The sequence below is a fragment of the Erpetoichthys calabaricus genome, chromosome 2 (genome assembly GCF_900747795.2).
Source record: "Erpetoichthys calabaricus chromosome 2, fErpCal1.3, whole genome shotgun sequence".
Classification (NCBI taxonomy): Eukaryota; Metazoa; Chordata; class Cladistia; order Polypteriformes; family Polypteridae; genus Erpetoichthys; species Erpetoichthys calabaricus.
In genome coordinates this window covers 95,747,697-95,773,166 of record NC_041395.2, presented here as the reverse complement: position 1 = coordinate 95,773,166, position 25,470 = coordinate 95,747,697, and the positions used below count along the sequence as shown (strand labels likewise).

Genomic DNA, 25,470 nt, shown 5'->3' with positions numbered 1-25,470 from the left:
AAATAAAGGCCTTCATTTTACCTATTTTCTCTGCTGCCTTTACATTGCATTTCTTGTGACTCAATCTGGATCACACAGCCATTCAAGCCAACATCCACACATTTTCTAATGCTCCTAATTCCAATATATAAGAGGTGTGGAAAGCCAAAGTTATCCTGACAGCATTAAACACAAGGCAGGAAGTAACTTTGGACAGAGAAATAAGCCAAAGCAGGATTCACTTACAAACCAGGGCAATTTAGCATTGCTCATTTAATGAAGCATGCATACGGAACCTGAGAAAAAAATGAGGAAGCTCCACACAGACCATAACTAGGCTGCAATTCTAACTCAATTTCCTGGATGTGTGAGGCAACAGTGTGCAACACGTCTATCTGATGAGATGGAAAGCATATGCTTGTTCTCAGAATAATGGGCATGTGTGTGGGCTGTTTTTAAATATTTCAGTTTCTTTTTGTCAGAAATAACTAATTTCTGACTTAATTTCCCTCTGTTAAGTTAATCTAAAGGAACTTCTGCCATCATATACTGTTTTTTGTTATACTCCTGCACCCACTGATAGATGGAATACTTTTCGTTATTACCTTTGGCCATACTAAATTTTAACAGCCGTTGGCTGTTGGTATTTGCACAACAGAACACAAAGGAATTTCTCTTGGTTAAATTAAAATGCTTGGCAGGGACAACCCAAAATGTTCAAGTGTTTACATATGATTGACTGTAGGCTGTGTAAACAAAAGGTTTTTTTTCCCCTTTTTTTGAATGGCACATTTCCCAGTTTAGTATTTTAAACTATATGAAATAACAGCTTAACAAGCAGCAGCTCCTTTAGTAAAATGATCATCCATGGCTTTAGTAATGTGTATGTGAATTACATATCCTGCAGAAAACAAGCAACTGCACAGAATGCTGAAGGCTCCCAGTTGTAATATGAAGCTATAAACGTGAATAGCAGCATACAGGTGCCATGGACCACGTCATGTGTTGTGCAATTGAAGAACACATTAGACCATTCGTTCCTGTACTCAGTCCTGGGGAACAAATGTGGCTGCAGGCTTTTGTACCATCCAGTTTCATAATAAGTAGTGATAACTGATCTCCTTTAAATGATTGGTCTTTTTCTCCTGCTTTCAGAAAAGCACAACAGTATTATTTTTACTTTATGACATTTCTAAATATTTCAGTTTTGGTGAAAACTTTAAATGCTTAATTCTCACATGTTAAACTCCTGTTATTTTGCTTTTTTCTGTGTAGTCCGCTTCCTTAATCCTACCCTAATAATGACAATCAAGGACAACCAGAACAGACACCTAGTAAAATGGCATTGAGTGATGAAAGGCTGCAACTGCAAATGACAAAGGAACCACCAGCTCTCCAGCTAATATGCTTCCATTTAAACCTTTATACATGCATTATGAAGTATCTGCTAATAAAATGTTTTGAAATAAGAAAAGGGAAGGACCACAAAACATATGGATTAAGTTAACAGAAAACAAAAGTATACAATTTTTATCTTGGAAGAATGAAAACGCCAACAAGCAATATAATTAAATACCAAGTTTTTTGTCCCTTAGGCCTAACTTCTAATTACGAAACTGGTTGGAATGAAAACTTAAAGGCATTGCAAACCTCCAGGACTGTAATTGTGTATCATGGTCTAGTAATACTGAAACTGCAAGTACACAGCATCAAAATAAGTTTCCTGTGCAGGGTTGCCGGCCTCACTGTCCATGACGGGTTGTAAAAGCTCTGCAATTTGAGAGGAACGCACAGTCAAGCTACTGATTCTCCAGATCAGTAGGAGTCAGTGGAACTGGTTTACACAAGTAGTTAGGATGTCCCCTGGGCACTTACCTTGTTAGGTTTAAGAGAGAGAACCCTCCTGGTTGAACACCTAGAAAAAAAACACTGGATGAGTTATATCACTCAAATGGCTCAGGAGGCTCTGGGAATTTACCAAAAGCAGCAGCTAAGGTTAGAACGTCCTGGTCACAAGCGTGATCCAAACAAGAAAAGAAGACTGAAAGTGAATAAATTAATTAACACTAGAATTACCAGAGCCTACGAAAAAACTCGTATATCCGGCCCACCTTAAATCGCTTCTTAAAACCTTTCTCACCTCTCCGCCAGCGTCTTTTGTCATCTAAATGTACTGATAAAGACAAGCTGCCAGCAGCCGGCTATTCCATCCCCCCAACGACTTAGAACGTAAACAGGCTTTTCCCAGCTCTTGCCTTGATTGATTACCTGGGAGTGAAGTGGAGTTTTAGAGTAGAAATAATAAGATTGTTATTTGAAACACACGCATTTCATATGTGTTGCATTTCTACAGTAATCTGTGTAAACACATTGTTAAAACACAAACGTGTTATATATTCTAGTAGCAATTGACAAAATGTAGGCATAAACTATATAATGTATGAAGCCTGAAGTCCAAATATCAAAGAAACACTTTCACAAAAAGTACAAAAAAAAGCCACCGCCAAAAAAACCCGCCTTAGTGTGAGACATTGACATGACTTAACTATCACTGCTTCCGTGGCGCAACAGTATCAGTCACTGACTGGGAATCAGAAGGTCATGAGTTCGATCCTGCACAACTCCCATTTCAGAAGTGTTCTTATTTTCACTATTTTAGAATAAAATGATACATTTGATTTCAGTCTGTAACAGCTGGTGTAAGTTATGATATTTGTAAAGGTTAGCTTTATTTTTTTAAAATTCACTTTTCATTGTCTCAGTCGCGTTCAGGATCCATCCCTACCGCCCCCCCACCTGACACTGCTGTTTTTACATAAAGACGCGCTGATTTAGTGTGCGCAAGAACATGCAGGTGGCCAGTTGCTGAGTGCTACAACGCACATTTTAAAAAAAGAAAGAGACAAATATATGTGACGTTTTGAAGAAATCATTTTATGACACGAATAGTACCAATCAGAAAACATCGTCGAAGTAATGCAATATTATTTGAAAACGAACAGCGTCAGGTTGGGTGTGAAGTTATACTGGCGCTGTTTGAGTCAGATCAGAAGCTGAAAAAGCTGAAAAAGCTCCTGTTCTGACTCTAAGTAAAAAAGCATGAATTAATCAACAGAAATAACCGCGATCGATATCACCAAGTGTGATCAAGAGTACTGGTTCGATCCCCACTCACTCCTATATTTGCCGTTTTCAGTAGTAAGCTGCTCTTTTGTTAATATTATACAGTACACACATGCACTTGATTTGTGTCTGTACTTGCGCTGTTACTTAGAGAGTCAGATCGGGGGGACGGGTGATATAGAGCGGGTGAGCTTATTCAGTGCTTTTTCTTTCAGTACATGTGCCTTCCCTGTTTTTTTGTATATCTCTGCCTGTCTGTCTCTGTATTACACAGTGCTCTGTCTGTCTGTGTGTTATGGATCTTGAAAAAAAATAAGTTATAAGGACGGTTTGCTGACTTGGAGCACCACTGCCTTACTGTGACACAGAGACGCGAGTTCGATTCCCAGCTTTGAAGAAAGTGTTTTTTTTTTCCTCAAACGGACATTGAATTTATAACTTGGTATGCACTGTAAATCGTTAACTTTAAAATGTCAATCGCGGTTATTTCTGTTGATTAATTCATGCTTTTTTACTTAGAGTCAGAACAGGAGCTTTTTCAGCTTATTCAGCTTCTGATCTGACTCAAACAGCGCCAGTATAACTTCACACCCAACCTGACGCTGTTCGTTTTCAAATAATATTGCATTACTTCGACGATGTTTTCTGATTGGTACTATTCGCGTCATAAAATGATTTCTTCAAAACGTCACATATATTTGTCTCTTTCTTTTTTTAAAATGTGCGTTGTAGCACTCAGCAACTGGCCACCTGCATGTTCTTGCGCACACTAAATCAGCGCGTCTTTATGTAAAAACAGCAGTGTCAGGTGGGGGGCGGTAGGGATGGATCCTGAACGCGACTGAGACAATGAAAAGTGAATTTTAAAAAAATAAAGCTAACCTTTACAAATATCATAAATTACACCAGCTGTTACAGACTGAAATCAAATGTATCTTTTTATTCTAAAATAGTGAAAATAAGAACACTTCTGAAATGGGAGTTGTGCAGGATCGAACTCATGACCTTCTGATTCCCAGTCAGTGACTGATACTGTTGCGCCACGGAAGCAGTGATAGTTAAGTCATGTCAATGTCTCACACTAAGGCGGGTTTTTTTGGCGGTGGCTTTTTTTTGTACTTTTTGTGAAAGTGTTTCTTTGATATTTGGACTTCAGGCTTCATACATTATATAGTTTATGCCTACATTTTGTCAATTGCTACTAGAATATATAACACGTTTGTGTTTTAACAATGTGTTTACACAGATTACTGTAGAAATGCAACACATATGAAATGCGTGTGTTTCAAATAACAATCTTATTATTTCTACTCTAAAACTCCACTTCACTCCCAGGTAATCAATCAAGGCAAGAGCTGGGAAAAGCCTGTTTACGTTCTAAGTCGTTGGGGGGATGGAATAGCCGGCTGCTGGCAGCTTGTCTTTATCAGTACATTTAGATGACAAAAGACGCTGGCGGAGAGGTGAGAAAGGTTTTAAGAAGCGATTTAAGGTGGGCCGGATATACGAGTTTTTTCGTAGGCTCTGGTAATTCTAGTGTTAACAACTGTATCTGCCAGTGTTTATGAAAGCTATAAACACAATATAAATAAGTATTGTATGTTTTTTTTTCTCTTTTCTCTCAAAAGATAAATGCTTTAACACTTAATATGGGAGGACCTCCATTAGAATGAGCTCTGACTCCTTTCGAATGAACTGTATCAAACTGCTGCCATCGCTGCCTTTTTCCACAAACTACTTCATCATAACTATCTACTTTTTAAAGAAAATTGTAGTGCAAGCTGTCAGCAATTATACAGCAAAACCTCAAGAGAGGACATGGGTGTCCTAACCAGGAGGCATAAAAAAAAAAATTAAAATGCACAAAATGTTCTGCTGAGTCACCAGAAATGTGAGCACCAGCAGAGAGACTGTTACAGAAAACAGAATAAAATGTTAAATGGCAGCCCTGCATTGTACTCTTGAGATTGCTTCTTTCCTAGCATTTTTAACTAGCTACTAATATGTAAAAATGCAGTCTTGTAAACAAACAAACAAGCAAAATAGCAAAACAGACCTAAACATGCATACAGTAAATAAAAATTGCTTACATTGCAAAGAAATAACAGATTATAGGAAAACAGCCAAAATTACCAAGAAAAGACTGACAAAATGACACAGGGTGAATTTTCCAAATAAATCAAAAGAGTAAATGATCTTGCCATTCTTCCATGTCTTTTTTATAGTGAAATCATGTGACAGTCTAGTCCAGGTCATTTCATAAGTAGTTTAAATTTGTGACCCTGAGCAAGCCATTTAGTCTGTCCTTCTGTGGGCAAAATAGTGTAGGCAATTTGCTGGTCTACGTGAAATATCAAAACGCAAGTAAATGTTGTTCTCCTCATGTACTTTGTTATAATAAAGGCCTTACACAGAAAATAACAAGTAAATAGTAAATTTTTCCGTGATTAAATAAATTATCAGATAAATGCTTTAACACTTAATATGGGAGGACCTTCATTAGAATGAGCTCTGACTCCTTTCGAATGAACTGTATCAAACAACTGCCATCTCTGCCTTTTTCTACAAACTACTTCATCATAACTAGATACTTTTTAAAGCATTCATGTTTTAAGCATTAATAATAATATTATCACAGATTTTAATCTGGGCAGCCTGTAGCTCCCTCTTGTGGAAATGCTCCTGTAATGGCTTAGAAAAATAGAAAAATCCCAAGTGTTCTCCCAACACCACCACAACTGGTGCTTTTGGTATTTATAAGGTTTGTCACCCTTATATTTAACTTGGGTTCAAAATAACTCAAATGGCCCAATTGAGTTTTTTGCTGGCCACAATAGTGTTTGACCTATTGGTGGTTGTAGTGCATAACTGGCGACTGTTGTCCAACTTCCAGTCCTACTAACATACTTGAAAGGCTGCAGCTATATTTTTCATTCAAATAAAAAGTATTTCCTTGCTCTTGATGGTGCTGGGATAGTTCCTAGTTCCTGTGAGTCGGAGTTGCATAAAGCAGAAACACAAAATAGATAGAAGGATCACTCTGTAATATGGAGGTGGCACACTGTTTTGCAACACAGAATGGTAATTTGAAATCCCAGTCCACACACAATGTTTAATTTGAATATTTTTTCCTTCTACATCCCAAAGGCAGGCAGATTAGGCTGCTTACAAATGTTAATTGGCTCTGTGAGAGTGTGAGCTTATGTGTGCCCAGCAATGCACTTATGCCCCTTTTAGGTTTGTTCTTTGGCTTCTAGTTTGCCTCATTACAGTCTTTTTAACTGAATGGAATAACAAGATGGATGGATGATTTTCTGAGTGAACTAAAGAGTACTGTATTTGGTTATTCTGTTCTTACTGGGTTTTAACTTTGTAATAATTGTGGCTTTCTAGAAATGATCCATTGAATCTGTTTTTGTTTGTTTGATTTCCCCAGGTCTGTACCGTACAGAGAAGGATAAGGGAACACAGTATGATCTCTTTTATAAAAAGGAAAACTCTGACAAATATTGGCATGTTACTCTCTTCAGACCATTTGGACCCCTAATGAAAGTTAGAAGTGCTGCCATAGATACTGCAAACATCATCATAAACATAGTTGTCCCACTGTCTGGGAGAACTGAGGCCTTTGCCCGGTTTATGCAAAATTTCAGGTGAATATTTTATTCAGCAAAGTTATTATCTCATTATCTAGAAAGTTTCTTGTACTGTATTTTGTAATGTATGTACAAGTGGTTTAAATTTTAAGTACAAACATATTTGATTTATGTCTGATTTATAGCACTTAAAAGACCCGTTGTTTCTAGGCAGGACTTTTTCAATTTCTAAAACGTTTTGGGTCACTTTGGATAAGGGTCATTTGGAATTACAGTGGCAAGCTCCTGAAAGGGTGCTTCTGCTGTAAAAACGATCCTGCAAGGTATATTCATCCTTTTTTGTTGAATAGTTATTTCATTAGTTCAAATGATACACCTAATTGAAATGGTGTAATTAGGGAATGACCTATGAAAATGAAGAATGTACTTGAATGGACATCCCAGTCAGTAAGTAACCAGATTAACCAGACAGAGGCTAACCTGGATGAAATTTCAAATGCAATAACAGGATTGCTTTTTGATTGGATATTACTTAATATAACACATAATGATTTGAATTTGATTACTCGGTCAGAACTCTTCATTCTCTCAGCACCTGTCATGTCCACAAAATACAAAAGGTCAAGGCAGCTTTAGTAATTTTTGCATTAATGTGCTTTATGAAGGACTATATCACAAAGCACACAAGGAAGTTATCCAGGCAGATAAGGATGGGATTATTTTTTATGCTGAGTGCATTACATGTTAGTCTTTATAATTCTAATACAGAATGAGGACTATTGAGAGGAGATCTGAGGGTGTTCTCCAGCCTATTTGTTTGCATTGTAATTTAATTTTGTACAAATGTACCCTTTGTAGACATTAACCGATAAGGTACATCCAAAAGAAGGGCCAAGCTCAGTCAGACTTGTCCCCCAACACATGAGCTCATTTCCAGAAATCTCTGTACTTGTGGTTAAAAACAACGTAAAATCTTTCACAATTTATTAAAATAAAGTTTTATAAAAAGAAAAATCTGACTTTTCCATCAGTTCATCCCTCCATCATTACAATTTTTACCCTGTTTATCTAGTTTAAGGTCTAGATAAGTCAGTGTCACTGATAATCTTTCCTGATCCTGGTGACAGTTTAATGCAGGGTACACTTACGCACAAAACCAGACTCACTTACACTGAGCCAATTTAAAGTTGACAGTTAACACGGCTTACATTTATCTGAATTGAATTTATTTGAAATTTTTTACTTGTACTGTTGATTTATGTAAAATATACTGACTATAGTATCCTTCTCTACATCCTGGATAGTTCACCCTGAATATATGCATACCTAGACTATCTAGCAAAAAGCAATTTACTGTTCCCCAGATTTGTAGTGTCTTGCAATTTTTCTCTTAAAGATAAGATGTGTATGTCTATATGTGTATAGATATTTTTTTTATTTTATATACAGTACTGTTCAAACGTTTTAGGCAGGTGTGAAAAAATGCTGTAAACAAAGAATGCTTTCAGAAATAAAAATAATGATTGTTTATTGTTATCAATTTACAAAATGCAAAGTGAGCGAACAAAAGAAAAATCTAAATCAAATCAATATTTGGTGTTACTGTATTTACAGCCTTTGCTCAATACTTTGTTGATGCACCTTTGGCAGCAATTACAGCCTCAAGTCTTTTTGAATATGATGCCACAAGCTTGGCACACCTATCCTTGACCAGTTTCGCCCATTCCTCTTTGCAGCACCTCTCAAGCTCCATCAGGTTGGATGGGAAGCGTCGGTGCACAGCCATTTTAAGATCTCTCCAGAGATGTTCAATCGGATTCAAGTCTGGGCTCTGGCTGGGCCACTCAAGGACATTCACAGAGTTGTCCTGAAGCCAGTCCTTTGATGACTTGGCTGTGTGCTTAGGGTCGTTGTCCTGCTGAAAGATGAACTGTCGCCCCAGTCTGAGGTCAAGAGCGCCCTGGAGCAGGTTTTCATCCAGGATGTCTCTGTACATTGCTGCAGTCATCTTTCCCTTTATCCTGACTAGTCTCCCAGTCCCTGCTGCTGAAAAACATCCCCACAGCATGATGCTGCCACCACCATGCTTCACTGTAGGGATAGTATTGACCTGGTGATGAGCGGTGCCTGGTTTCCTCCAAACGTGACGCCTGGCATTCACACCAAAGAGTTCAATCTTTGTCTCATCAGACCAGAGAATTTTTCTTTCTCATGGTCTGAGAGTCCTTCAGGTGCCTTTTGGCAAACTCCAGGCGGGCTGCCATGTGCCTTTTACTAAGTAGTGGGTTCCGTCTGGCCACTCTACCATACAGGCCTGATTGGTGGATTGCTGCAGAGATGGTTGTCCTTCTGGAAGGTTCTCCTCTCTCTACAGAGGAGCTCTGGAACTCTGACTGAGTGACCATCAGGTTCTTGGTCACCTCCCTGACTAAGGCCCTTCTCCCCCGATCGCTCCGTTTAGATGGCCAGCCAGCTATAGGAAGAGTCCTGGTGGTTTCGAACTTCTTCCACTTAGGGATGATGGAGGCCACTGTGCTCATTGGGACCTTCAAAGCAGCAGAAATTTTTCTGTAGCCTTCCCCAGATTTGTGCCTCGAGACAATCTTGTCTCTGAGGTCTACAGACAATTCCTTTGACTTCATGCTTGGTTTGTGCTCTGACATGAACTGTCAACTGTGGGACCTTATATAGACAGGTGTGTGCCTTTCCAAATCATGTCCAATGAACTGAATTTACCCCAGGTGGTCTCCAATTAAGCTGCAGAAACATCTCAAGGATGATCAGGGGAAACAGGATGCACCTGAGCTCAATTTTCAGCTTCATGGCAAAGGCTGTGAATACTTATGTACATGTGTGTTCTCAATTGTTTTTATTTTTATTAAATTTGCAAAAATCTCAAACGTTTTTCACGTTGTCATTATGGGGTGTTGTGTGTAGAATTCTGAGGAAAAAATGAATTTAATCCATTTTGGAATAAGGCTGTAACATAAGAAAATGTGGAAAAAGTGATGCACTGTAGGTACACTTGCACAAAGTCTGGGATTTTGTAGGATTATAGTCAGGTGTATAATCAACCAGTTATACCAAACAGGTGCTAATGATCATCAATGTCACACGTAGGTTGAAACACAGTCATTAACTGAAACAGAAACAGCTGTGTAGGAGGCTTAAAACTGGGTGAGGAACAGCCAAACTCTGCTACCAAGGTGAGGTTGTGGAAGACAGTTTCATGTCATGGCAAGATTGAGCACAGCAACAAGACACAAGGTAGTTCTACTGCATCAGCAAGGTCTCTCCCAGACAAAGATTTTAAAGCAGACTGGGGTTTCAAGATGTGCTGTTCAAGCTCTTTTGAAGAAGCACAAAGAAACGGGCAACGTTGAGGATCGTAGACGCAGTGGTCGGCCAAGGAAACTTAATGCAGCATATGAAAGACACATCAAGCTTATTACCCTTCGAAATCAGAAGATGTCCAGCAGTGCCATCAGCTCAGAACTTGCAGAAACCAGTGGGACCCAGGTACACCCATCTACTGTCCGGAGAAGTCTGGCAAGAAGTGGTCATCATGGAAGAGTTGCAGCCAAAAAGCCATACCTTCGACGTGGAAACAAGGCCAAGCGACTCAAGTATGCACAAAAACATAGGACCTGGGGTGCAGAAAAATGGCAGCAGGTGCTGGACTGATGAGTCAAAATTTTAAATATTTGGCTGTAGCAGAAGGCAGTTTGTTCGTCGAAGGGCTGGAGAGCGGTACAATAATGAGTGCCTGCAGGCAACAGTGAAGCATGGTGGAGGTTCCTTGAACGTTTGGGGCTGCATTTCTGCAAATGGAGTTGGAGATTTGGTCAGGATTAATGGTGTTCTCAATGCTGAGAAATACAGGCAGATACTTATCCATCATGCAATACCATCAGGGAGGCATATGATTGGCCCCAAATTTATTCTGCAGCAGGACAACGACCCCAAACATACAGCCAAAGTCATTAAGAACTATCTTCAGCGTAAAGAAGAACAAGAAGTCCTGGAAGTGATGGTATGGCCCCCACAGAGCCCTGATCTCAACTTCATTGAGTGTGTCTGGGATTACATGAAGAGACAGAAGGATGTGAGGAAGCCTACATCCACAGATCTGTGGTTAGTTCTCCAAGATGTTTGGAAAAACTTACCAGCCGAGTTCCTTCAAAAACTGTGTGCAAGAGTACCTAGAAGAAGTGATGCTGTTTTGAAGGCAAAGGGTGGTCACACCAAATATTGATTTGATTTAGATTTCTCTTTTGTTCATTCACTGCATTTTGTTGATTGATGAAAATAAATGATCAACACTTCCATTTTTGAAAGCATTCTTTGTTTACAGCATTTTTTCACACCTGCCTAAAACTTTTGCACAGTACTATGTATGTGTATATATATATGTGTGTATGTATATATATATATATATATAATATAAAATATTACTACAGCTAAATGATATGGATGGTGGAGAAGGGAAAATTGGGTGTCAGTTATCTGAACAACATTTAAGTAACATTCTTTTTTGTTGTATTATGCAGAGAAGTGTGTATAGAGCAGGACAAACGTGTTCATCTTACAGTGGTTTACTTTGGACAAGAATCCTTGACTGAAGTGAAAACCATCTTGGAAACAATATCAAGGTCTGTCAATCTTTAAAAATTTGTATACTTTTTGCCAAATTATGGTAACTGCCTTCCAGTGTTAGATCAGTAGCCTGATTTTCTCTATAAGGCCAATTATTGATGAGAATTAAAGAATTTAGTTTAGTTTAAGAGGAAATGTGTTTACACCAAGAAGATGATTTATTTTAAGATCTGACCTTTTACGAGAAATGCCAGTAAAACATTTTGTTTTTTTCAATATAATATACATGAACGCTAACACACTTGTTATAACATGAACAAAGCTCCTCTATGTCACTGGGATAAAACATCTCCTCGTGCTTCTGCCACCCCTCTTCTATAGCTGACCTGACATTGACATGGGGCCAGGTCTTCAGAATGGGGGGTGTGTGTCATCTCTTCAAATTTTCAAGCCACCCTAAACATCATAAAAAATTGTACACATGTTCTTGCCAGCACTGGCTTAGACACTTTATTTCTTTAGTATTGGAGAATCCCTGTTTCCACTATTTTAATTGTTTAGACTCTGAGGTGTAGTGGTGCATACAAGTTTCATCTCAGATTATAAAATGCTTTTTAAATTTCTCCCCATCTGAAATGATTAGCTCAAGATTCTTCCTGGAACCTTGAATACAAATTCGATTCATGTCAGCAGTCAACATTCTGAACACCCAATATGTAAAGACCTTGCCTTAATTGTTCCTGAAGCATGGATTCAACCTACTCACAACTTATCCCTTTAATTTGTGCCATCTTGTAAACATAAACTATTTGATTGCCCATTATGAATTGTTCCATTATGGCAACATTTTGTTTTGCTCCCTATATCCAGCCAGACTTGCTTTAGGATCTGTGGTCAATGCAAGGACATTTTTTGTTAACATTTTGTTTTTGTTAATTTGAAAGTAACACAGTATTGATCTAGCAGTATTGAAGGTTTTTATGTAGTCTTTCTCAGTACTATACCCAATTAAGTTTATTGTAAAACCCGAGGAGACTGTTGGTTATTCATACTAAAGAATTACCGCAAAACTTCTGTCAGGTATCTGGAGTATTCTTTAGCTGTAAAAATAGTTTGTGTATGTTATTTTTATTCTTCTGACTCTGTTTAACCAGGGCCAGTGGGATATTTTAGAGACTGCTGATCCACAGCCATCTCAAACTACAGTCAAAGACTTCTTTAACTCATTGAGTGGATTAGTGCTTTTTAATTCAGATTTTTTGCTTATTTTTGACACTTGTCATTTGATGTGATTAAATGTACAAATGCTTATAGGTCTTTAACAATCTTATTTAGTGAATGTGAAAATAGTCACTTTAACCATCATGTTTTCATTTAATGTACACATTCTATTTACATGTGCCTTAGCACATGTAACACATTATGTAACAGCTGTTAGTCCTCTTTAAATGGAATATTAGCATTATAACTCTACTATATGATGTTTCAATATATACTGTAGACGAAAGTAAAAATGATTTTTCCTCATTTCTTATATTGCTCACAGAGGCTCTTTCTGCTTTTATTTTTGTTATCAAAAGCTAACACTTTATGTTATTATAAAATATCTGTTACTAAATAAGTATACAAGTATACAGTTAAAGGCAGCTCATGTTAACATTTATATTTTGTCTACTGAAACTGCAAAACAAGTCTTAAAGTATTAGAATGTAGTCACTGAAGGTTATTCTGTAAATCCATTTTAAAAATCCCATACTAGTCTTAGTCATTTTTCTCAAAGCATCTGAGTTTTGGAAAGTCCATGAGGAGCATTGCTGATTGCTGGAATTTATTACATTAGAATGGTTATGATGAGGCAGTTCAGCCCAACAAAGCTCATCAGTTCTGGTCACTTCATTCCTACCAATAAAATCAAGTAGGCCTTTGAATGCCCAAGTTTTAAAAAAAAAACCACAAACACAAAAGTAAATATTGCTACAGAGTTTACATTCCACCTGAATCATTGGCTCAAAAATAAAAAAAAAAATTCTAAGATTAGATTAGAGTATTAGTAGTATTAGTGTTTAGTAGTAATTAGTATTAATAGAACATTAAAAAAACAACAATACATAGGACAGATAATACAGCCAATTGATCAATCAATCAATAAGTAAATAAATGAATAAAAATACACTTAACAAGTACATCAGGTGTAAGCGCTGAATTGCTTGATAGCAGTGGGCAGGAAAGACCCCCAGAGGTGCTTCTTAACACACTGTTTTGGAATGAGCCTGTGGCTAAAAGTGCTTCAAGTGCCTCATGGAGGCGATGGAGGGAATTTCTCATGATGGCATCCAATTTTGCCACTATTCTCTTTTCTACAACAGCTTCCAGTGTGTCCAGGGTTCATGCTGTGATGGCTCAAGCTTTACTGATAAGTCTATTTGGGGAATTTTGTTTTTTCTGAGCGCAAGTTGCATTCCCATGAGAGTGCAGCATAGAACACCACACTGGCTACTATGGACTGATAGAACATTTCAAGTAGCTTGCTGCACACATCAAAAGATGCACTGCTTTTTCCCTTCATGTCAGAAAAGGTCTTTGTTTACAATAAAATATACTGATCATCAAGGACTGCAATTGTAGAAAAGAGCCATGTACACAATTCCAAACATCTTGTGAGAGCAGAATCTTTGGAGATGTAAATACATGTACAATATTAATGCTATCAAATAGAAAAATAGGCAGGAATTTGACACAATGGCCTCTCCTTTGAAATTGCTTGCAGCTCTTTTAGTAATTTTTGATTGAAACTTAAGCAATATACGTTCTATTAATATAAATGTTTATATTTTAATTATTATTCTTACAATAAAAATTAATGTTGAAATATAACTATGTAATGTATGTTGAGGAATAGCACCATGACATAAAAATTTCTGTATTATGTAAATATAAAGGAAATTTTAAAAATGGGTGCTTCTTAATTTATCTTTAATGTATAGTATCTTTAAACCTATACATCTAAAATTCTGCATTTTTTCACAAGCTTTATATGAATGTAAGAATATTTTTCAGAAGTTGGTTTGTTGTGCTACTCATTTTATAGCTGGTGGTTATTTGTTGGTTCATTTTGTACATTGTAAGAGAATGGATCAAAACTTATTCAGTTACAGCAAATTTTTACACATTAGTAAGTTTTCTAAATTCTTAATTTATTTATTTGTTTTATATAGTGAAACAAATTTCTTCAACTATACAATAGTTCCTTTGGATGAGGAATTTGCACGTGGACATGGTCTGGATATTGCCGTCCGCTCCTGGATCAAAGGAAATGTGCTGATGTTTTTCTGTGATGTTGATGTTTATTTTACGGCTGATTTCCTGAACACCTGTCGTCTCAACGCCTCTCCAAGTATGTGACGTGTGTGTCCTCTTTAAAATGGGGAAAGTAGTGATGCTAAATTTTTGCTTATATTAACAATTTTAAGGTGTGGATAATTTGTAGTATGATCTTAAAAAATGTCAAAATGTGCATTTAGTAATATTTAGGAATTGTTCCATTTTTTATGTTTGACATTTGCCATGCACAAGCTGACAAAACTGTATTATTTACCTTAACGACATATTTCTGTCTGTTCAAAGAGTTTGTATAGTTTAAGTTTTACAGTAATCCCTCGCTATATCGCACTTCGCCTTCCGCGGCTTCACTCCATCGCGGATTTTATATGTAAGCATATTTAAATATATATCGTGGATTTTTTGCTGGTTCGCGGATTTCTGCGGACAATGGGTCTTTTAATTTCTGGTACATGCTTCCTCAGTTGGTTTGCCCAGTTGATTTCATACAAGGGACGCTATTGGCAGATGGCTGAGAAGCTACCCAACGTACTTTTCTCACTCTCTCTCTCTCTCTCTCTTGCGCTGATTTTCTCTGATCCTGACGTAGGGGGATTGAGCAGGGGGGCTGTTTGCACACCTAGACAATACGGACGCTCGTCTAAAAATGCTGAAAGATTATCTTCACTTTGCTCCCTTCTGTGCTGCTGCTTCCTTTAAGCGACATGCTGCACGGTGCTTCGCATACTTAAAAGCACGAAGGGCACGTATTGATTTTTGGTTGTTTGTTTTTATCTCTCTCTCTCTCTGCTCCTGAAGGAGGGGGTGTGAGCTGCCGTCTTCAACAGCTTTGTGCCTCGGTGCTTCGCATACTTAAAAGCCAAACAGCCCTATTGATTTGTTTGCTTTTCTCTATCTCTCTGACATGATCTGCTCCTGACGCGCACTCCTTTGAAGAGGAAGATATGTTTGCATTCTTTTAATTGTGAGACGGAACTGTCATCTCTGTCTTGTCATGGAGCACAGTTTAAACTTTTGAAAAAGAAACAAATGTTTGTTTGCAGTGTTTGAATAACGTTCCTGTCTCTCTACAACCTCCTGTGTTTCTGTGCAAATCTGTGACCCAAGCATGACAATATAAAAATAACCATATAAACATATGGTTTCTACTTCGCGGATTTTCTTATTTCGCAGGTGGCTCTGGAACGCAACCCCCTGCGATGGAGGAGGGATTACTGTATATTTTTCTAAAGCATTCACTCTTACCTTAACATTTATTTATGCTGCAGTCTCACTGAAATTCATTTTACATGAATTACTAGGAAGTCCTTGTCATTCTACACTCATGACACTGATACAGATTTGTTTGCTTATATTACAATACTCAATTAACAGAGTGTGTAGCTTTTGCTCTCCAGCAGATCCGCTATCCACAGCACTATCTGAGGCGGCCTTCAAGGCACAGTTCTGTCTCCTTCAGTGAAGTACGGTAAAATGTCATTCCTCTTCTGTGGACTCCTTTTATGTTCCCCTGAGGGGACTCTAAAGCTCTTTGTAGGTGTTACCATTAAAGAGGACTTTACTGGAGACCTTGGTATAGATTTGTGCCCCTTCAGGATAATAACTCCCAAACATATACAGTGGAACACTGGAGCACTCTGTGATTATCAGTGACGTACCTAGCCAAACCCTGGTTTCAAATCCCATTAAAAAATATGCTCAAATATCTGAACAATGGGTTTCACTGTTCCCATCCAACCTAATATTTCTTGAAAGAAATCTGCAAAGGAAATTCTCTAAAAATAAACAAATCCTCTTTGCATTTTATTGAAAAAAGTATTCACTGTCTCCATTTTATTTCTCATAACCTCCTTAACATTAGTCCTGAGTGTCAAAACTACCAATAGTGCTAGTCCCAAGTGTTACTAAGGCAATAAAATAGTCACGTCTTGCGTAACCGTCGGGCCCTAGCCTCTTCTCCTAGTCTCATAAGTAAAGCCTCTCATCGGCAGTGACGAGAAGGTGAATTTGTCTTCAGGCATTGAAATTGAAACAGTAAAGACTAAGTGATTCTGGTGAATCTGGAAGTGACACTTGCATCACTTGCACACGTGCAGTGTGGTGTTCATATTGTTATTGTTATTATTCATTATTATACTTTCTACACTTCTGACTTTGTATTTTTAGTGTTTTGCACATTTTACAGTACAAAGATGAGAGCAAAAAAAAAGGAAGTTTTTACATGTCTTTCTGAGAAAAAATGTAACGCTAAAGAGTTTGAAACATTGTCACACCTTCATCCACATCCTTGTAAAAGATACCCGAGTACCTGTAATTAAAATAGTATAGTTTTTCATACTTAATTGATTAGTTTTGTAAATCACTTCACTCATCATCTATGTGGGACGAAGAAAAAGTCCAATGTCTTAGTTTTAGTGCATATGTGCACCATCCTGATGTAACTGCAACCAGTCACGCTTTGCTGTGAAGGAATTCAGCTTTGTTTTTCAGCAGTTATTTTCTTAGACCCTCTTCCTTCTTTAGTATCATTCTCAGGAAGTGGTGGTCATTTCCATCAGAAATAGAAAACTGGGTCTTGAATAAGCAAACTCATCCCAGTGCCACCACGCAGTGATTTAAGGGCCTTACTGTTTCAACACAGTTGAACATTTGGTCAAGTCATAAAAGGAAAATATACGGATTATTGATTTTTTTTTTTCTTCTTCATGAATTTGTTATTCACTCTTGGAAGAGTGGCTGATAGACAACTCTGTTTAATTGGCTAGTCTATTTTTTCTTGTTCTACATTCAGAAAAACACAGTACTTAGAGATTTAGTTTTATAGGAAGTTTAGATATATTTGTATTTTTGCCATACCTTTAAATAGCTATCACTCTTTTGTAACAGTTTATATTAATTTTTTTTTTCTGTTAATATTACTTGTTTAATTGTATCCCAACAATGACAATTAACGATAAGCAGAGTAGACACTAGGGCAAGCAACACTGAATTATAAAAGGCTGCAGTTGTCTCAGTGTCATATCCACAGTGGGTTCATTGGCAACTGGAACACATGGAAAAGTGAGTGAAAATAAAATCTAAAAAAAAAAAACCAACAAGATAAAAACCAGTAAATTACTCCATATAACTTAAGTGTTTGCTTACAGTTTAGCTTACCTAATTTAAAAGTTCCTGAATTGATAGGAAAACATAGAAACTGGAAAATAACTGCATGATTAATGAAGTTAGGACCAAAACATTCAACCATAGCACACAAGACTCAACTTATGAATTTCTGAAATGAACCAATAATTTGTACAGAATTGTAAATATCAATATTAAGTGTCACAGTAATTCTTTACTTTGGGTTTAACAAAGACTTCTTTTGGTTTTAATGACACTTGCACAGCATCAGTAAAGTGGTTATTTATCTGTGCAATGTGGCCTACTAAAATAACTTCACTTTGGAACAGTCAGAAATGTCTCAAATTAGACATGACTATGGCATACCAAATGCCTCACTGCACAGAGATGGATAACCACTTTACTGATGCTTTGTGTCATTAACACCAAAAGAAACTTTTGTTAAGGTCTTGTTACACAAGAGTAAATACATAGCAGGTGCATTGTTGCAGTACCTAAACTGAATGTTACCAATATCACAATCCTCCACCTGATCACAAGCAATAATATTTTTTCCTAAGGAATATTATACTGAAATGCTAGCATTGCTTGATTGTGTGACTGGGTAAAGCTGTGTTGAGGTGTTTAGTTTGTTAGATTGGAGATTTTATAGCACCCTCTTGTGTAAGATTTCAGTCATAGCTGCTTTTCTGGGTTGAGTGTAGTTTTTATAAAACTTGATAACAGTTGTTGCTAATTTTAATATATTTTGTCATTTTTGCTAACTGTACATATCCTTACTATAATTGTCTTTATCATTATGTGGATGGTATTGTTTATTGTCTGTTACGTCATACAAATCATGACAAATAAAAACTTGTTTTTTGATCTTATTCTGTTGCAGATAAGAAAGTATTTTTCCCAGTGGTATTTAGCTTATATAATCCTGCAATTGTTTATGGGAATGCAGATCTTGCCCCGCCAATTGAACACCAGCTGGTATGTAATTATTTTAAGGAATTATTTGATTATTATTTTAAGGAAAAATAGCAAGCAATTTGGTGTCAGTCTTGCATCAGTAATTTAATCTATGCCATAAAGGTAAAACAACCTATGTCTATTAGTATATAGTTAACAGATTGGTCATTTCTCAAGCTAACTGGGCATTAATCAGACTAATCTTCATAATTCTTAGTGCACAGTTTTCCTAAAAGTGTTGACCATTAATTGAAATGCACCATAATGTTGTGCTATATCAAAGACCAACAGTGGTGGTTTGTGGCATATGCAGCATATGGGAAATGCCTAGTGTTGCAAATAGTTGGGGTAAATGAACGCCTCCATCTCCCCGATCTGCACACTTGCATCCACATGGCACACACGTTTACAGCTGCGGCTGGGTGACCTTGTCAGTGTTCTGCAGTTGGGTAGCAGTCAGTGTTTTATTTAAGTGCACAATCCCAGCAAATAATGAAAACTACCAATAAAGTATAAAAAAAATTATACATTGGCAGCACATAATCATTACCTGGATGTAACCTTTGATTGATATCACTCAGCGATGGAGCCTAGGCAATTTATTCATTACTAGCAGTGCTACCCAACTAAGATAAGTTGAAATCTAAGTACTGTAATCAACGTAACCCTCACCATTAACATTTGCAGTTTGTATGTCTCTGTTATATGCCATTTGGTAATGGATTCACAAAAGCAGTATTAATATTTGTGTTGTGCAATCTATTGGAATGACAAATGGCAATGCATTTTATTACAAAAAATGTTTGTGAACTGCCATCTTTTGAAATAACAAGAGACATAGCAACCAAATGGACACACAGACAGACACAGACACTTATCATTTTGTTAGGGTGAGTGTTATCTGAAAAAAGTTTATTGAACAGTAAATGTTGTCATAATCGATTATGAAAAGGTCAAAGTCTTTCATAGTTAGTATCTGAGAATCCCTCCGTGATCTTTCTCTCATTAGTATCAACCCTGTGGTTGGGGGAGTGGGGAATAGTAGTCAGGTTTTAAACTCTGGTTTTAAGTGTTATAAGCAATGGCACAGTGTTCAATTTATTTATTTACTGGTTTTTATACTTTGCAATTTAAAATCTTGTGTACAGTATTTTTCCTATTTCAGTGTTATATTATTTTTTGTTTTATTAATTTTATAAATGATTATTAAATTATTACAGCACTTTACGATTGTTTTTGTTATAAAATAATTTATAACAATAAAACCAGGTGGTATTGACTAAGTGTTCCTGTATTTATCTGCAAGTACAGTTTGTGTTCACTGGGCGGCTAAGCACCTTGTTGGATTTATCTCCAGGCACCAAATAACCCAGGACTCCCACATGGGCAATCACTTTTACTAGAATTTATTTCCCCAAATAAATTAGTTTTATTACCTTTCATTAATTTAGTAATAGTTTGCTTTTATTGTGGACACTTTTGTTTATGGTATTCACGATAAAATTATTGATAGCCTTCAGTTTTTACCATTTATATGGAATTGAAGGCACCAGTTAGGAGAGAAAAGTTGCTTGTATGCAAGGATGTGATTGATGTGAGGATCTTCAATACTGCTGTTCATTTATTGTCATCTGGCTATTTCATGCTGACGTACGTTAGTGGCTCACAGCATTAATTCTCAGCATTAGAAATGCAAATATTTATGGCTGTTGTGAGTTGTTATGATTAGGAATATAAAAGGTCATTTGAAAGTAATAACATCAAAGTGTGTGTGTCATTTCAGATTCATAAAAAAGATACAGGTTTTTGGCGAGATTTTGGTTTTGGAATGACTTGTCACTACCGGGAAGATTTTCTGAGCATTGGTGAGTACTGTCGAATACAGGCTGGGGTTGGAGTTCCTACATGTCTTTTACCCCAAGAGACGTTTTTTTCAGCCAACCTGTATCTGTATGGCAATCAGTGGATGAATGACACTTTTTTATTTGCTTGGCTTTTATTACTTAACATGGTCAACGGCCTCAGGGTCCAACCCAAGTCTGTCAGCAATTAAAATAAAATCAAAAATATAATTACAGCATAAAAAACATAGCGCATATGGACAAGGCAACATATTTTTTTTGACAAATTTGAAAAAGGAAAGAAAATAATTGTGCTAATTATTAAGAAAAAGAAGGTGGAGCACTGGGGAGCATAAAGTAAATATCTAGCTTGTCTCTCAGATCTTCATTGTACATTATAACTGCATATGGACAAAGCTCCCAGGGTACATATGGCATTATCAAGTAAATACCACCACCCTATAAGATGAACTTGGGAAATATGAATAATGAAAACTGAAGTGTCTTCTCTGTTACACTTTTATACACTTTAAGCCAACATGTACAAATATATTGTTACATATATATTGTTATTGTTACTTTCTGCTTGAAACCAGTTTAAAATGTCATAAAGGAAAAACACTTAGTACACAGTAACTACTGGTATCCTTATCATGATGCCGTTTTCAGTCTGTTTCCTACTCTAGATTTTTTTTTAATACAGATGAAGTTAATGTCTTCAAGGACAGCATTCATATACAATCAGTAAGGCACATTTTAGCAGTAACATATCAATCAGCCCAGTCGGGACTGGGTGGTCTCATGGCCTTGGAACCCCTGCAGATTTTGTTTTTAGTTTTTTTTTTGTTTTGTTTTTTGTTTATTTTTGCAGATCTTAATTTATTCTTACTTTACTTAGTGTTGCCTAGTCTTATTTTTTTTTTATAAACTTTTCTTTCTTCATCTTGTAAAGTTTGAGGTACATCATTTTGTATGAAAACATGCAATATACTGTAATTAAATGTTGTTGTTGCTGTTCATTGCTGAATCACTTGGCACTTTGTTTTTGTTTTCAACTTGCATTTCTCAAAAACAATCAATAGGTGAAAGTCTGCATGGCCTTACAGATTTGCGGATTGCAGAACATAACTGAACATTTACAGATTCAAAGTGTATATATTAGTGATGTGTTTAACAGTTTTATGAAATAGATTATTTCAAGCCAGCAACATGTAGTAAATTGACAAATTGAACGTCAGTGCTTCTTGTGAAGTTTACGTATCACAAAGTGGAGTTGGGGCCTCATGCATTCGTTAGGAAGATATCATGCACACTAGTAGCTATTATCTTCGCCATGTCATAGCACACTACCGCTCAGCACATTAACTTGCAGTTGTTGAAAATGGAAAACAAGCGTCCTTACAAGAGAAAAGCGGGTACCCGTCTTACAGCAGACACTGTTTACTGATAAGCACAGACTCCACACACTTCCTTCAAAAGATGCAAAATGAAGTCAAATTTTCATTTTAATATTTACAAGCCTAAATGAATAATATGACCCCAGCTATTAGAAGTAGAGTATGCAACGTGTAAAGTGAGCCCTAATCCTTTTTTTTTTTTTCTTGTTTAGGTGGCTTTGACTTGGATGTGAAAGGTTGGGGAGTAGAGGATGTTCATCTCTACAGAAAGTATTTACACAGTGAGCTAATTGTTGTCCGAACGCCAGTCGCTGGTCTTTTCCATTTATGGCACGAGAAGCTGTGTGATGACGAGCTGACACCAGACCAGTACCGCATGTGTATGCAGTCCAAAGCCATGAATGAAGCCTCCCACGCTCACCTCGGCATGCTAGTATTTCGGGAAGAGATTGAATCTCATCTTCTTCGCAAACAAGCCAGTCAGACCAACAATAAGCCAGCAGTCTAAAGGGCTTCATCTGATTGGTTAATAAGGCAGAGCTCCTTGGCTGCCAAATAAAAAAAAATTCACTTTGATTAAAAATTGTGTCTTTTGTTAATATTTGGATTTTTTGCATGTCTTCTTTTTTTTTTTTTCAAAACCCACTTAAACTGCTGACCTTGTATTTAAATTTTTATTCAGCCTTACTTTTTTAACACCAATACGTACTTAAGTGTGTTCGTACAAATGAAGTTTGTATTTCATAAAAAGTGCTAAAAGCTGTTCAACTCTGAGATAACACATGGTTGGTCCAGATATCAAACATTATTGTACAGACTTCGATGTGTATACAGTGAGAATGAGATGATTACTGGTACTTGAATAGCAGATTCTGCTGTGCCTTCATACATGGTAGCTGATTTCACCAGTGTCTCTTGTTCCTTGTGTAGTCTGCAGTGTGCCAAATGTGCAGAGTAGTAGGGTTAGAAGTGGGCTTCATCCTGAAGCAAATGAAACTTTCTTGTGGCTGTTACTGTATATCTAGGATCCTTTTTTATTTGTGCTGTATATACCTTTTCTGTATTTGTTGTTTTTTTTGTTGTTGACCCTCTTTATAGTGATAGTAGTTTATACAGAAATTGAACATTCTCACTGATTTAAACCTTAAATTTTCTCTGTAGTTTGATTTCATTTCCATACTCCGAATCCTTGTCAGTTTTTTGTTTTTCTTTTTTCTACTGAGCATTTCTAAAATAAAAGGCCTCTTATTGAAAAGGAAAACTGCAAAAACCAGTGTGTGTTAGTTTATTGTAGATGCAACATTTCTTTCTATAATGCTTTTTTTTTCCCCAGTGACCATTTGTTTAATAATCGTCAGCCTGCCAGGCCCATCTCAGTCCAACTTGTCAGCTATGCATTGCTTTGTGAATGTAACATGGTGAAGCTGGCACTTGTGCATGAATGTAAAAGCTTGTGACACTAACATGATATAACCGCTGGTTAATTAATCGCGTTTGCTATGAAAATACTACAAAAAAAAAAAAAGTTTTTGATTCCTCAGGTTGGACCTCTGCACTCGCTGTACGTGGCTGTGTAAGCCTGAGGCACCACATATGCCGTTCAGAGTCACCCAGTGTATTAATCCCTTATGCACTAACGGGTGTTTAGCATCATTGCAGCTAAATTACATACCCAAAAATAAACAACTATTACTTTGTTTATGCAATAAAGGCGCTGCAAATGCCTAAAAAGCAGCAAGTACAACACCTCAGATTTTTAAAAGAAAGGATTTATATGATTAAAAATCTTCGTTTACACCAAAATGAACTAAAGAAAACAAAAAATGCTTTAGTGATTTCTCTCCAAAACACAGTACGTGGCCATTTTATGATGCAAAACCCTGGAATTCATTTTCTCTTGTGTCCCAGTTCGTTGCGCCGTGTTTAGATGTCCTGTCCCTTAGCATTGTAAAGCTATGCTGTTTGGCACCTGGTGTCCCCTTTTTGATGTTGAGTTGATGACCCATTTTGGAAACATTTTCTTTCTTGCACCTGAACGGTCTCTCACAATAAGTATTACAGTTGAAGTTATACAGTACTTTTTATTTATCAGAAAAAAATATACACAGAAACATTATCATTCTGAAGTAACAAGAAAACAATTTGTAACAACAGGGGTGGGTAAAAGTAGGTGTACAGTTGTTCATATGGAAAAAGACATGCAGGTTATGATTATCACAATAGCTTTATTAACTCAATAGCTTAATAAACTTTATTAGAATGTCACAGTGGCACAGTGCACTTAAGTACCATCTCATAAGTGGTGGCTTCACATACTCAAAACTGTAAACCTACTTTTGCCCACCCCTGTATATATAATTGTATATTCATCCAAACCGTTAATTTCAAAATTTGTTTTCCTGCCAGCCCTTGAAACAGTTTTGTTTACCTCAAGCCACAGAGGAAGCGTATATTTTTTTACAACAGATTGTCGTTTTTGTGCTGCACTTCACACATCATGTTCTGCCTTCTTTGGTAGTTGCCCCACAAAGGTTTTGTATGTTTTTTGTTGTTGCTTTTTTCTTACAGTATCACATCTGTAATAAATTTAAGTACATACGTACCTTGTGATGCCAGCTTCTTCCAGTGCTGGGCTACTGGGAGGGTGGGCAATGCCTTTGCTTGCACCCTTGGGTTCAGGCAGTCGTGTGCACCGAGCTGGTCATACAGACCCCTACACCAGCGTTTCTTAGTCCCTTTTGAGTCACAGGAGGCCATCGCTGGCTTGTGAGCATATGAGACTTGTTAACATACAATCTGCCCCCAACCCTTTCCCCGTGACACCACTAGAAAAATCTCATTTCTAATCGTGCTTCCTTCAACCTACGTGACCCTCACCCGCTATTCAATTTCATTTCCCTTTTGTAATCACGATTGTTTCTCCCCTTCTTTTAAGTGTTGGCGAGGGAGCTGGGGTGAAACAAGCCCAATTAGAAATGGGATAAAACATCCTAAAACATTATACCATGAATAAGTCACTATCTGAAAGTTTTTTTTTTTCCTCCTTATACTGTATGCTTTGACACAATGACAAGTGCTATGATACAGGGACATTCGATCAGGCAAGGCAGGGGGGTCCTCTCATAAAATTTTGAAACACACAAGTACAGAGTAACAGTTACTCATCAGTACACTAAGCTGATGTTGAAAGAGCACTGCTCGGTAAACTAACACAGAGAGGACGGGCAGTAGACAGCCTCTGGGTATGGTGCTTGAATTTCTAGTATTATCCGTGTATAGACCTAAATTTAACGTGCCTTTCTTTGAGGAATTCTCTGACTTAATGTCAATTTTAATTACGAACTATGACACACTCTTAATAGTCGGCGACTTTAATTTTCATATAGATAATCAGTGTGACCAAAAAGTAAAAGAATTTATGAACCTCCTGGACTCTTGATTTGAGACAGCTCATTAATCAGCCTACACATAAAGCAGGTCATACGTTAGACTTAGTGATTACTAAAGGACTAAAAGTTG

At 37.0% G+C, this 25,470-nt stretch overlaps 1 protein-coding gene across 3 annotated transcripts in view; it reads left to right on the top strand.

Annotated features, from left to right (window-relative positions):
• The window catches only part of csgalnact2 (chondroitin sulfate N-acetylgalactosaminyltransferase 2), a 54,075-nt gene extending 30,854 nt beyond the window's left edge, over nt 1-23,221 (top strand). For 2 of the 3 annotated variants that reach the window (XM_028794173.2, XM_028794174.2), the window contains exons 3-8: nt 6,539-6,755; nt 11,249-11,350; nt 14,510-14,688; nt 18,640-18,734; nt 20,497-20,578; nt 22,164-23,221. In XM_028794173.2, the coding sequence (XP_028650006.1) occupies nt 6,539-6,755; nt 11,249-11,350; nt 14,510-14,688; nt 18,640-18,734; nt 20,497-20,578; nt 22,164-22,459 (971 nt within the window). In that variant the 3' untranslated portion in view covers nt 22,460-23,221. The remainder of the gene's footprint in view (nt 1-6,538; nt 6,756-11,248; nt 11,351-14,509; nt 14,689-18,639; nt 18,735-20,496; nt 20,579-22,163) is intronic. The other variant, XM_051922812.1, reaches the window with a different exon arrangement.
• Nucleotides 23,222-25,470: the final 2,249 nt, after the last annotated feature.